The sequence below is a fragment of the Barbus barbus genome, assembly GCF_936440315.1.
Source record: "Barbus barbus genome assembly, chromosome: 32".
Taxonomy (NCBI): domain Eukaryota; kingdom Metazoa; phylum Chordata; class Actinopteri; order Cypriniformes; family Cyprinidae; genus Barbus; species Barbus barbus.
The window spans coordinates 3734592-3749886 of NC_136760.1; the positions used below are offsets into that span (position 1 = coordinate 3734592).

Below are 15295 nucleotides of genomic sequence, written 5' to 3' on the forward strand. Positions count from 1 at the left end.
CAACTCAACTGTCTTGCCATAACTATCCAACTTACTACAGATACAGTACACTCTGTAAAATGGTGGTTTGTTAATTAATCAATTAATTTATTTTCTGAAACACTGGGATGAAGCTGTTGGGTCATATTTGTTTTTAGGTAATCTTAGGTAGTTTTTGTGTTGTGTTAATGCCTAGTTAACGGCAGTTTCCCTGAGCCCAGCTCCCGTATAAGTAATTAATTCCTTATTAATTACTAAAGGTTTCACTATATTTTCACTTTAGAATAGGCCTACTCTTGCAGGTTCAAAATAAGTCCTGCATAATTATTTGATAATTATTTATTAATTACTAATGGGCTCCCTATGTTTTCACTTTAGAATACTGTTTCAGGTTCTAAGTAATTCTTGCGGAATTATCTAATAGTCCTTTATTAATTACTAATGGGTTACCTGTATTTTCACTCTCCCTCGGTCCTTGCCTTACATACAGAAATTGAATTAATAGTAATATGGTATATGCTGAGGAGGCACACATACAGTACTTTATATAAAATATAAAAACTAAGGTAAGTTATCGCATGGCACTGGAGAGGTGGTGGGGTTCCTATCGGATGCTGATTTCTTACAAAACAAACTCAAAACAATTCACTATACTGGCAAAACCTCTAAAATTTATTGCATTTATTAATATTGCATTTTCATACTGCTACTACTGCTAATAACATTTATATGAAAGGGTCACAACTCAATGTAATTGTGTATGACTGTTCATTAGTAGTTACTTCATAATTATTTTTATTGAACCTTAACTAGTAGATAATTAATAGTAGTTCTTCAGGAGGTGTGACAGAATACATTAGTTATTGTTTAGCTAACTGTTACTTAACACAATCATAAAATTGTATTACATACTGATTAGTTAACACATCTTCCTTAGTAGTTAACAGTAGTGCGCTAAGTGTTAATGAATCATTACCTGTTAGTTCTTCAGTAATTCCTTATTAGTTATGCAGTAAGTAAGAAACAATATTCTAAAGTGTTACCAAAATTAGGTACCATCATCTCTCAGCAATCGGTGTTTTTGAGCACTATTGTCTCCATCATTCACTGAAATTGACCTTATTTAAAGAATTGCTATTGATTTGATTGCAGTATCTCTATTCTTTCAGATTACATCTCGTTTGATTAGTCATAATATAAATAAATTGATATTATTTATCTAGGAGCAAAGGTTATCTCTTCCTTCCATCCAAACTTGTCAAAAGCATGTTGGTCTTTGAGTCTTTTCCAGGAAGGAGTTCATTGACCCCTTAGACAAGTTGCAAACTTCAAAGCTGCACTTTGCTGTGGGTTGTTATATCTCTCACATGAAGAACGCTATCTATCTCTCTGCTCACTTCAAAGGGAAAGGTTATATGTGCAGCAAATGCTTCCTGCCCACTGTTATTACCGAGGATTTCAGTTTGATGCAACATCCCCAAAGCCAAACTCTCTATTATTTTTATGATGTAAAATGACTCAAGTAATTATGGCTGGGAAATTTACTCAGCCGGTTTCATTGTCTGTTTTGATACCAGAATTAATTAGAATGTTCAGTGAGTAAACTTCAAAGTCCTTGGGACTGATTTTTATGACAAACGTTAAATAATTTTCTGAAAGAGATGAAAATCAAAGGGTCACTTGGCATCTGAATCCCACTGGGGTCTGCCTAGAAATGCACCGGCTACCAATTATGCGACTTATGACTCATTCGTCTTAAATGGTGCAACCGCCATTATGCGAGAGAATGTATGCGAGAGAAGCACTTCGTTCATAATCTGTCTCTTTATGTTCACAGGTGAGCATGCTGTAATACATGAAGATGCGGCGGAAGTCGTGGCTCTTTAAATGGTTGGGAATAGGCGTTGGCGTTCTTCTGCTCACCACTGCTAGCTATTCTCAAGATTCAGATGGTAAGTTCTCCCTCACAAATTTTCCTGACCGTCTGGTATCTTCAATATTCCTGCTTTGGAGCGATCGAAATTAGATGATATCTGTGTTTTCCAAAACTCATAAGATTGCTTCATAAACTGGTGAGCTGCCTCTGTAGGCACACTCCTGATGTTCCAGAAGGTAGGCAGCATGAATATGAAGAATTTCAGAATGCATTGCAATAAGCTCAGTCAAAAAAATTAAAGAGGGCATGCAATGTGAGAGAAATGTTATTTAGAAATATAAATAATGAAATACTGAAAAGTAGCAGTAAAATGTGAATCATTTCAGAGAGGCTTGTTTTCCTATATTTGTCTGTCTGTGTATTGTTATGCTTATTAAAGTAAGTTGTTAGTTTAGTAATATACTAATGTTAAATTCTTGCATCAACACTGTGCTTCCGAAGTTCAGTTTGAGCAGTACATGGAAAGGTAGTTTTCACATAAAAGTTTATATATAAAGTTTACATATATAAATATTTTAAGGGCAGTTTTGTTATTGTTTTTAAAACAAGAATCATGCCTAATGAATTATGTATGAGGGTTTTTTTTAACTATAGGTCTAGTATTTTGAGGATATGAAAATGTAGGTGGTGGAAATGACTTAGGCTAATTTTGTAACTGTCATTTTAATTTTTAAATCATTTTTAATTTCACAGCTACGATAGACAGTTATAATTTGTGTTAATATAAATCATTTTCACACAGTAAATGTTACAATATTTTCATCACATTTAGATTGTCACAGTTTTAAAAATATAATAAATGATTTTCATTATGGGTTTTCATATCTCAAGTCTGGTACAATGGAACAATGGAGAAAACCTGTCAATAAATAAATAAATAATGTTTCCAGTTTAATGTGACCTTCGCATGATAAAATTAATTAGTAAGCAAGTAAAAAAAATCATACTGTGTGTAACATTGTAACAGTCAATGTATGTCAATATATCTCAGGCATCAACTGTTACAATGTTACACACTGTTTGATTTTTGCATCATCACTGTGTCATAAGCATTACTAGTAGGAAATGTTCACCTCTGCAGAAACCATAACCATTTTGTTTTTATAAAATGAAAACTAAAAGACTGTCAAATCACATAAGCCAATATTTTATTTACAATAGAACATAGAGAACATAACAAATGTTGTATCCACTAAATGTTCTCAAAAAAGTTGGCACGGGGCCAACAAAGGGCTGAAAAAGCAAGACATTTGGAAAAGATTCAGCTGGGAGAACATCTAGCAACTAATTAAGTTAATTGATATTAGGTCTGTAACATGATAAAGGATGTCTTAGAGAGGAAGAGTCTCTTAGAAGTAAAGATGGGCAGAGGATCTCCAATCTGTGAAAGAGTGCGTAAAAAGATTGTGGAATACTTTAAAAACAACGTTCCTCAATGTCAAATTGAAAAGGCTTTGCAAAACTCATCTACAGTGCATAACATCATCAAAAGATTCAGAGAAACTGGAGAAATCTCTGTGTGTAAGGGACAAGGCAGAAGACCTTTATTGGATGCCCGTGGTCTTTGGGCCCTCAGACAACACTGCTTCACTCATCAGCATGATTCTGTCATTGACATTTCTAAAATTTCGCCCAAGAATACTTCCAGAAACCACTGTCGCTAAACACAATCCACCGTGCCATCTGCAGATGCCAACTAAAGCGCTATCATGCAAAAAGGAAGCCATATGTGAACATGGTCCAGAAGCGCTGTCATGTCCTGTGGGCCAAGGCTCATTTACAGTAAGTGTTTCAAAGTGGAAAGTGTTCTATGGTCAGACGAGTCCAAATTTGACATTCTTGTTGGAAATCATGGATTGATTTGTGTCCTCCAGCTAAAGAGGAGGGAGACCTTCCAGCATGTTATCAGCGTTCAGTTCAAAAGCCAGCATCTCTGATGGTATAGAGGTGCATAAGTAGAGTATGTACAGCTTGCATGTTTTGGAAGACACTATGAATGCTGAAAGGTATATAACAGTTTTACAGCAACATATGCTCCCCTGCAGATGACGTCTATTTCAGGGAAGGCCTTGTGTATTTCAGCAGGACAATGCAAAACCACTTACTGCAGCTATTACAACCACATGGCTTCGTAGTAGAGGAGTCCTGGTGCTGGATTGGCCTGCCTGCAGTCCAGATCTTTCACCTATAGAGGACATTTGGTGCATCATTCAACGAAAAATGTGTCAAGATGACCACAAACTCTTCATCAGCTGGGAACCTATATCAGGCAAGAATGGGACCAAATTCCAACACCAAAACTCCAGAAACTCATAACCTCGATACCCAGACATCTTCAAACTGTTCTGAAAAGAAGAGGAGATGCTACACCGTGGTAAACATGCCCCCGTCCCAACTATTTTGAGACCTGCAGCAGGCATCAAATTTGAAATGAGCTCATTTTGTGCTTAAAATTGAAAAAATTCTCAGTTTACACATTTGTTATCTTTGTTCTTTTGTGAGTAAAATATTGTGATTTGATGTGATTTGAAAATTGTTTAGTTTTCATTTTTTTCAATTTAAAAAACAAATTTGGGTTGTAATTTCATGTAGGAAATTTGCACAATAGACCCTCTTCTCACTCAATTTATGATGACACATATCCTTTCACATTGGACACCACAGGAATTTACTGTATTTCCTTTGTGTCACCTAGATGTGAGCTTCCTAGTGTTTTATCGATGTGGCATACTGATATGAAAGTGGAGAAATTCTATATATTGATCCTTCACCTGTAAAGAGTTGGAAACTGCTTTTTCATTCAGTCTACAATTCAGTAATCTTTCTTTTATTTCTCTTGAAAACACTCTGTCATTTTTTGAGTACAAAACAATTTTTCCTCTTATCTAGAGTGTTAAATAAATAGTTAACCCCAAAACAAGGCTATTCTGTTATTTACTGACCCTCGTAACATTTAGTACATAAATACTGTTATTTTATTTATTTATTTTATATAGAATATAAAAGAAGATTTTTTTTTTTTTAGGGATAACTTTTTTTTTCTCATAAGAGTAGTTTATAGTTAACATTGCCATCAAGCCCCAAAAATCACAGATGGGCACAATAAGGTAACATAAAAATAGCATAAATCACATGTGAGCTATATTTAAGTGTTTATTTTATTTTAATTTTTTTATGTCATAAATATTTTTTGGGACCTATATATTCCTCTCCAGTGAGCTGTCACCTCCAGAACTGCTAAATTAATCATTCTTTTGAACTGGTTGTAAATGAATCATTTGAATGATTCGTTTTCATATTGAACTGATCTGTTCATGATTCTGCCTTAATTGTACAGTCGCTGCAGTTTAGATCTCACTGTAAGGGGAGATTACCAGTAAATTGTGACTTCAGAAACTTAAGTGTACTGTTACGTCTCCCTAATTATTTGGCGTCTAGGGTTTTGGGAGGCAACACAAAACATTTAATAACTAAGATGATTTTCAAGCTAAAACACTTTTCACTGCTGTGAGGAAGTGGTTTGTGCGACTTAAGGAGCAGACAGAGGCAAAACTAACTATTAAGATTGTATTTAGTTGAAAAAGAAAATCCATATTACAAAGTTCCATAATGATAATATAAACAAAAAATACCTTCAAACAAATCAACAAATATATATTTACAAAGTATATCCAAATATAATTAATGACAACAAAAGTGAGGGACGAGAGCGGTGCCAAAGAAAGAAAAATAAAATAAAACAAAAACACTAACTAACACCAAACAAAACTAAGCTAAACAACGGAATCAATTCAGCGTAGAACGCCACTAACTACACTGACTAACAAACAAATACAGCAGATGGCACTCGCTCCTAAACTAGTGTATTTAGACAACTTTACCCTGCGTGTTGTAAGATGTATGTCACGTGACATGCTGAACTGGTCCCATCACCATGCGCCAGAAAAGGACTTGAATAAACTCCTTTAATGGTGATAAACCGAGAGTCGAGTCACAGTCAATGGACAATAATATTTCACATAACAAAAATACAAAAACACAATCAAACGCAGAAAATTATAACAGAAACAGGAGCAAACATCAACATGAGAGAGCAAACAAATGAAAAGCAAACGCCCCTCCCAAACTCGCGTCACTTCCAGATCTTTATACACACTCCCTAACGTCTGATTGGTCCTCAAAGCATTGAGTAGAATTGATGATTGACGGCAGCATAGTCCAATCACAGATCCTGTGAGGTGAGAGTGAGAGAGAAGAAAAGGAAAAAAAAAAATCTCTCCCGAAACAATATGGGACGTAACAGTACCTGAAGTGTTAAAGACAACGTTCATAGTTCTTTTGGTGTTTATTTATCAGAAGCTTGTTAGCCTGTATAACTAAAATATATTGCCAAAAGTTGATAGACTCCTCCCTTAATGGTTTTGGAAGCTGTACAATGTTTTAAATCTTAATTCTGCACCAAGCAGTGACATTCTGGGGAATTATGGGCTGCCAACTTTGTGGCAACAGTTTAGGAAGGGCCCTTTTTGTTCCAGCATGACATTTTCCTCTGTGCCCAAAGTGAAGTCCATATAGAAATGATTTACTCTTTGTCCTCAACTGCAAATGACAGGAGTAGCTAAACTAGAGCTGGAATTGGCCCTACAGTGTATTACTTCAACATCACTAAGCCATACATTTACCCTACAGTGAGTCTGTCTGGGTTGAAGACAATTTGCATTTGACCTCCAGGTTTAATGAAGATAAGTTATTCCAGACTGAACATTGATTTATTGGTTCCACTTTTTTTTCCAGTGAAGAAACTTTTGTAAATGGATCTTTTAAAGGAAATTGTAGAGATATATACATATTAGCAGGATTTATTGGGTTTGACCTTAAAGGGGTCATATAATGCGATTTCAAGTTTTCCTTTCTCTTTGGAGTGTTACAAGCTGATTGTGCATAGAGAAGATCCCTGAAGTTGCAAAGACTAAAGTCTCAAAACCAAAGAGATATTCTTTATCAAAGTTAAGACTCTACCACGCCCCCCTAAAACGGCTCGTTCAAACACGCCCCCACATCTTGACGTCAAGATGTGGAAATATTTGCATAATGCAGCCTAAATGTTCACGTAAAGAAAGGCGGCGTGGTTTCAGTAACTGCAGTAGTGTTGTAACGCAGAGGCTGAGTCATTAAGATCCATGTGCAGCTTTATTAGATTCCCAAACAGGTCATACAGGCATAAATCACACTCCAGTGTCAGGATCAACGTAGATAAGGCAGAATCATCAACAGTATTCAGGCTAGTAGTCAGGGTAGGCGGCAGACAGATAACAAAACAGATTAACAAGGCTGGCAGGGTCAGATTGGGCAGGCAGAGTACATTCAGTAACGGATAAACAGTCCAGGTCGGCAACAGGAAATCATACACGGAATAAACGCTCGGAACATACGTGAGATTCGGCGGGTTTTCGGCTGGTGGAGGGTCTGTGTGCTGAGCCTCTGCAATTTGTGTCATAATGTCCCATTGAATGGGAGCGAGGATAATGGAAGAGGGAAGGATGAGGTCCTGACTGGGGTTCGAGGCAGAGGATTCGTAGAGGCGTGACAGAGCATCTGCCTTGGTGTTTTGTGAACCTGGACGATAAGTGATCTTGAAATTGAAACGTGAAGAACAGAGCCCATCTAACCTGTCTGTGATTGAGTCTCTTGGCTGATTTCAAATATTCAAGGTTGCGATGATCGGTGAGGACGGTGAAAGAGTGTTTAGCTCCTTCAAGCCAGTGGCGCCATTCCTCAAATGCAGCCTTCATGGCTAGTAGTTCTCGATTGCCGACATCGTAGTTTTGTTCGGCAGGATTGAGCTTACGGGAGAAGGCGCAAGGATAGAGCTTGGGTGGATCGCCCTCATGTTGTAAGGGAACTGCCCCGATGCCTGTGCTGGATGCATCCACCTCGACCACAAACTCACGTTCAGGACCTGGATGATGGAGAATGGGTGCGGTGGTGAATCGTTCCTTGAGGGTTTGGAAGGCCAGTCGGGCTGCAGGAGACCAGGTCAGGCGTTGGCTACCCCTCTTAGTCATCGAAGTTAAAGGGGTTGCTATTGAGCTGAAATTGCGAATGAATCTCCGATAGAAGTTGGCAAAGCCTAGGAAGCGTTGGAGTTCTTTTAAGTTAGTGGGTTGTGGCCAGTTAACAACAGTTTGTACCTTCTTGTCATCCATGGCTACCCCTCCAGAACTGATCACATAGCCGAGAAAAGATACTGACTCCTGATGAAATTCACATTTCTCAGCCTTGGCATACAACTGGTGGTCGATGAGTCGACGAAGAACAGCCCGGATGTGCTGAACATGATCCCTGAGTGATTTGGAGTATATTAGAATGTAGTCAATGTAAACAATGACCCAACGGTTTAGCATGTCTCTGAATACCTTATTGATGAATGACTGGAATACTGATGGACTATTGGAGAGCCCGAAGGGCATAACGAGATATTCATAGTGACCTGACGTGGTGGAAAAGGCAGTCTTCCATTCATCACCTTCTCGAATGCGGATGAGATTGTAGGCACTACGCAAGTCCAGTTTGGTGAAGTATCTTGCCTCCCTGAGTTGTTCTAGAGCCGCTGGTACTAGGGGTAATGGGTAACGGAACTTAATGGTTATGTCATTGAGGCCTCGGTAATCGATGCACGGACGAAGTCCCCCATCCTTTTTGACGAAGAAAAACCCAGCAGAGGCAGGAGAGGTTGATGGTCTGATAAACCCCTTAGCTAGTTCCTCCTCAATATAGGACTTCATAGCCTCTGCCTCTGGTTGGGAGAGAGGAAAAGTTCTGCCCTTGGGGGATTGTGAGCCCGGTTGAAGATCTATGGCACAATCGCCAGCTCTGTGTGGTGGAAGTTGGGTAGATTTGGACTTACTGAATGCCTCAGTGAGATCGTGGTACTCGGCGGGGAGTTGTTTCTTGGAAGTGTTAGACGAGCCCTTGACTGAGATAGAGAGAAGGCAATTCTGTTGGCAGTATTCTGACCATTGAGTTATTTGACGTTCGGACCAGCTAATAGAGGGGTTGTGTTTCTCGAGCCAGAGCAGTCCTAGGATAATGGGTGTCTGGGGTGATTGGAAAACAAATAACTTGATGAGTTCTTTGTGAAGAGCCCCAACACGCAGTTGTACTTCTCTGGTGATGGATTGAACTTGGCCAGAGCTCAGCGGTCGGCCATCTAATGCTGCCACTGCCAAACGAGATACACAAGGGTCAAGGACAATGTTGTGGGACTTGGCAAAGGTAGAGTCAATGAAATTTCCCGCAACACCCGAGTCAATCAATGCCCTTGTTTCTATTATGTGTCCGCTAATCGTTAAAGTTACTGGAAGTTTAAGCACAGTGGAAGGATTCTGATTGTCACTCACCGCTGAAGGATTACGGGATGGACGAGTGGGACAAGTCGCCCTCAGATGCCATGAGAGTCCGCAATACAAACACAGATTCTGACGAATGCGCCTCTCTCTCCTCCACGCTGAGATGAGTAAATCCGATCTGCATGGGTTTAGGACCAGGAGATGACGTAGTAGTGTCGACGGCAGTTGGGAGGTGATGTTGACGGTGCGTGTGAAGGAGATTGTCAATTCTGATGTCTAGGTCAATGAACTGGTCCAGAGTTTTTCCGTCATCCCGACAGGCGAGCTCCGATTGCAATTCAGGGTGGTCGAAGACCTCCTTGAAACGCTGGATAAAAGCAGAAAAGTTGGGGAAAACAGAGTGATCCTCCCGCCACACAGCGGTAGCCCACTCCAGAGCTCGTCCCGTTAGTAGTGAACAGACAAAGGCCATGTGGCTGTCATCAGTGGGATATAGCAGAGGTTGTTGATTAACAAACATGGAACATTGCAACAGGAAACCCTTACATTTCGAGGAAGTGCCGTCAAATTTATCTGGGAATGCCAGGCGAGGGCTGGTAGTTGACGGAGGTGCGGTCGCTGTGTGTGGTGGAGATCTTGAAGGAGGTGGTTGAACTGCGGGTGTTTGCAGATGAAGATCCTGCAAGGCCTTTAGCATCTCTTCAGTTAGCGAGGTAAGGCGATTGAGTTGTTGTTGATGGGTGGCCAAGATTGAAGCTTGAGCAGTTACCTCAGTGGTGAAATGATAGAACGCCGCTGGATCAATATCTGGTGAAGTCTTCTATAACGCGGAGGCTGAGTCATTAAGATCCATGTGCAGCTTTATTAGATTCCCAAACAGGTCATACAGGCATAAATCACACTCCAGTGTCAGGATCAACGTAGATAAGGCAGAATCATCAACAGTATTTAGGCTAGTAGTCAGGGCAGGCGGCAGACAGATAACAAAACCAGCCATGACAGGGAGACATTGTGTGTTTCTAGGCGAAAGCAAAAGCACTTTATTTGACCTTCCAAAAGTAGATGCATTTAGGAATCATTAAGATTACTTACAACAGAACAGCAACACATTTTATGGCCAACCATTTCGTGAACCTAGGAGAGGAGGTAATTCTGACTTTGCTATGACAATCTGATGCTTCTGAATCAGTGACTGTATGTTTTGTTATTCGTTTAAGTATTTACTATTGACTGTTTGAATGCGGAATTTTGCACGTCGTGTGTGTGTGTGCACGCGTGTGTGTGTGTGTGAGAGAGAGAGTCACACACACACACAGTGTCCTCTGTGTGTGTGTGTGTGTGTGTGTGTGAGAGAGGGAGAAACGGTCACACAATCATGGCTTGTGTGCAAACACATATGAGCTCACTGTGTCTGTCACACGACTCTGTTCCCCTCTTGGGCTTGAACTGATGGTAAAACTAAGGACATTATTTACTGTCTTTCTTTACTATAATTTTGAAAGCTGAAGCTGGCGATTATGGTAAGGGGCGTTACATTTCCGACGCGGCTTGCGGTGTTCGGCCAATCACAATACACTGTGCCAGGTGGCCAATCAGAGCAGACTGCACTTGTCGGAAGGAGGGACTTTGTAGAAAACGAAGCGTTTGAGAGAGACTGGGCATAGAGGACTTACAATAATGTACAGTATTTGAAAAATAATGTGTTTTTTGAACAATAAAACGTCAACATATTCTGTTTCACCAAATACACAAAATAATGATCTTTAAAAAAGCATAATATGACACCGTCAATGCTTATGGGCTGTTCTCATATTCTTTCAATGGTACTGTGACCAAATTTTCTCTTTTTGATTGCTATGCGAAAAAAAAAACAAAAAAAAAACTATACTGTTTCAAATGTTGATTCACTCAAATTAGACTTAAAGGTCACTATATTTCAAATGGTTTTGCAGTAATTACCTCTTGCATTCGTATTTACATACACTAATTCAATATGGAAATAGTTCAAGGTGAGATATGGAGCAGGCATACATTACCATAATTTCTAGAAAAGAACTCACACAAGGTCAATAGATTGCGCTTTTTTGAGAGAGAGAGAGAAAAAACAAACAACAGGTAAGTTGCATGGTATTCAAAACAAGCATAAATTGTACTTGCATTTATTATAAACATTTATTATAAAAGCTAAACCTAAATTTATTAAAAGTGAAACTGAAACTACCAGCGTGTGGTAGTGAAACCCATGTTTTGAAAGCTTGAGTTTAATTTCATTATATAAATTACTTATACAAATATACAAAGCCCCTAAGGCTACATGGTGATTAAAGAAAAATGAGATGGGAGGGGAATTTTTTTTTTAAAGCTTTTGCATTCTCTCGAAATGTTATACATTTGCAAGAGAACAACAATTTTGAAAGAGAGCAAAAATGTTTTGCGAGAGAACACGTTTCTTAGGGGAATGCAAAATGTTTGCGAGAGAATGCAAAGTTTCTCAGGCGAACACAGTTACAAGAGAACACAAATATTTTGCAAGAGAACACAAATGTTTTACAAGAGAACTGGCTGTTGTTCTCACTACATTGCATTGCTATAACTCGTAAAAGTTTTACCCGCCAACTGGCAACTTTCACTTACATTGTTACATATACTCACCAATGCCGATTTTCACTCACATTTGGAGCTTGGTGAGTGTTCATTTTAGGAGTGTTTTATATATATGTGTACACACAGGGGCATTTCCTCCGAGTAGGCAAGGGAGTCGGTGTCTCCTCAAAAAATTGGAGGACAAAAAAATCGATATTACAAACATAAATCGCAAATATTACTAAATATGACATTAAAAGTATAAAAGTCACTCGTTTTTTATGAAGTAACACTGTCAAACAGCGACACCCGCAGGTAAAGTTACAGCGGAGGCTTGTCTCCCTTCGGTCTATAGACTTAAAACAGAGACCCTAGCGTGCAGTGACTTTTCTTTCCCCCATTGAGATGAATGGGGGAAAGTCACGTGAGAGGAGGCAATGCCTCTGTCGCGCTATAATTGGATATGATTGGTTATGATTGGATGTGAATGGTTCCTGCGATAAATCCCACCTCTTGTTTTCGTGCAAGCTCTCGGCCTGAAAAAAGAAAATAATGGCGTTATTGACTAATTATAAAGTAAGTAAACAACTCTCCTGCTTAGATATGACTGCTTTGTGTCACATCAAAATGAAATTTGAAATGGTCTGAAAACGTGATGACTGCGTCAGTTTTGAGTGAGCATTCAGTGTGATGAAATGAAAGATATATCTTCGTGTCTGTGGCAGTGTTTACATTGCTTTTATGACGATGATGACCTGAAAATAAGTTTACTATTAAAAAGAGCAGCTGAACATCAGTTCACAAATAAAAAATATTGGTAACATTTTACAATAAGGTGTCATTTAATCTAACATGAACAAACAATGAACATTTATTACAGTATTTAGCCTATTAATTTTTGTATACATTAGTTAATACAAATACAATTCATTCTTAGTTCATGTTAGTTTACAGTGCATAAACTAATGTTAACAAACACAACTTTTGATTTTAATAATGCATTAGTAAATGTTGAAATTCATATTAACTAAGATTGATAAATTCTGTAGAAGTAGGCTATTGTTTATTCTTAGTTCATGTTAACTAAAGTAGCAAATGTAACTGAAGTTAACAAGTGACCAACTAATGCAACCTTATTGTTTCCAGAATATTGTTGAAATTGTTACTGCCTTTAGTTATTATTTTGGAATAAATATAAAACTGCATAAAACACTATGAAATGTATAATTAGTATTAAAATTATTAAATAAAATAAAAAAATAATAGTAATAAAATACAAAATATAATTATGTGTTATTTTTTATGTAATATTTATTTACCCAGGAAAATGTGACAACATTAAGTGTAACAGGGACACACACACACACACACACACACACACACACATATATATAACTGCCTCCTCATTTTAAAACACCACCGCATGCTACTGAAATACACATACATATACAGCATAGTTGAAATGAATTGGAGGTGCATTCCAATAGACAGCAGAACTCATTCAGCTTGATGGCAGCTTTAGAATCAGGCAAAACCAACAGTGAAAATCATTTACAGTCATCCTGTTATTCTGAGAGCAGACTCTACTTTTTCCTGACTTTATCTCTCAAATGATCTTTCACCCTCCTGAGGTTCCTGTCCATTACAAAGAGGTCTAGAGAGAGCTATCTCTAAGCATTCCCATTCATCTCGATGGCAGTAGCTCAGCTGGCATATTATTTAAAATAAATGCCTAATTTTCCTTTGAGACAAATGCTTTTTAGAGCAGGTTAGTTGCAGCTGCTAACAGGACAATGCTAAGCAGCTCATCCTGGACCTTTTGGTCCACCATGTTTTGATTCTATTAGATTTTGCATGTTCTGTGGTGGATTCTTAGCCCTGAGGACTTGAACAGCTGACGCTTCCCATATTGCAGTGTGGCTAACAGGCTAAAGTTGCTAGTGGAGTTACACTCTATTCTCATTTGAAACATGACCACTATAGTTCGACAGTCCAGCATCCCAAGTGCTTGCTCTGCTCTGTTCAGGGACACAGTTCAGCCAGAGTAGGTCAGCTACGCATGGTGTCCACTGAATGCTAACTAAGGACAAGTGCAAGATTCATTCCAAGAAATATAATCTCATCCATTTTTCATCAGGCTATATGAATTTGCAGCTCAGACATGCTTCATCGCTAAACATTTCAGTGGTCATTAGAATTTCAATAATGTTTCCCTTCAGGGACGTCAAACGATGTGAGTCAACATGCTTATATTGTATCAGGTCAGAGCTGTTCATAATGCATAATATGCTGCAGACCCGTTGGAGTTGATGATGGGAGATTTTTCAATGCAAAAGAGGTCAGTCTTCATATAAAGACTTAAAAGTAATTTAAAGTAAATTTGGCTTGTGGTTTAAAGTTATGGGATATGTAATGAACAAAAACCAGTCCATTGTTGTATGTTAGCCATCACTGCAGTTCTCTCAATATCATCCTTCCAATCACTGTCCTGGAATGCAGTAAACCCCAGAATGGTTTCAATTAAAATTAGAAAACACTTATTCAAACTTTTGTACTTTCTCATTCAAAACAAATTAAATTGATTGGAAGTTTTTGCTGAGCGTGCTTATCTTCACACTTATTTTCTGCCGAACACTGTGACTTAAAGCACAAGGGCAGATTGATGTATAGGAGACGTGAAAAGGGCCGATCAGCAGACAGTATTGAATGGCTCCCGGTGGAGACATCCATCCCACTCAGAAGGTAGAAGTTCAGAACTTTGACCTTAGCTGTGATGGATGTGTCCCGCTGGACAAGCAGCCATGTGCTGCAGTGTGTTGACGTGGATGTCATTCCCACATCGCACTGTCCTTTTATTGTTCTGGAGATTCTTCAGAAACCCTGGGGCAGTAAAACCATTTACCAGAGAAACTCAAGATTCCACAGCTCAGGGGCCACTTTTAGAAAACGCAGGGTGTCCAGGGGCCAGTGAATAAAATGACCTGGTAAAAATAAATAACACTAAATGGGATTGTCAATCTGTTTTCTTTCTATCTTTGTCATATCTATCTATCTATCTATCTATCTATCTATCTATCTATCTATCTATCTATCTATCTATCTATCTATCTATCTATCTATCTATCTATCTATCTATCTATCTATCTATCTATCTATATCTGGTTGAATTGGAGAATACACAACATATTTGCTTGAATAGTCTAGAACAGTGATTTCTCGTCTCTCATAATTGGATGCAATGATTTAGGAATCAGTTCATTTATTTGTTAAATTGTCTGTTTAGCTGTCAAGCTTTTGACATTTGGCTGCTATTTTCTTACATTTTTGCTGTTGAATGGAACACACACTGTTTCACAAATGCCGCAAGCGGTCTGTCACTATGCACAAATCACTGATGACAGCATTTGCATATCCTAATGCTTTGCTTTACAATTATTATAAAGGGAAT

At 38.5% G+C, this 15295-nt stretch overlaps 1 protein-coding gene across 1 annotated transcript in view; it reads left to right on the top strand.

Moving 5' to 3' along the window:
• Nucleotides 1-1840: 1840 nt before the first annotated feature.
• Nucleotides 1841-15295, top strand: part of LOC306852003 (protocadherin-15-like) — a gene marked incomplete at its 5' end in the record, with an annotated part of 238116 nt that continues 224661 nt past the window's right edge. The window contains one exon of the mRNA XM_079388567.1: nucleotides 1841-1931. Coding sequence (XP_079244693.1) covers nucleotides 1841-1931 — 91 coding nt within the window. The remainder of the gene's footprint in view (nucleotides 1932-15295) is intronic.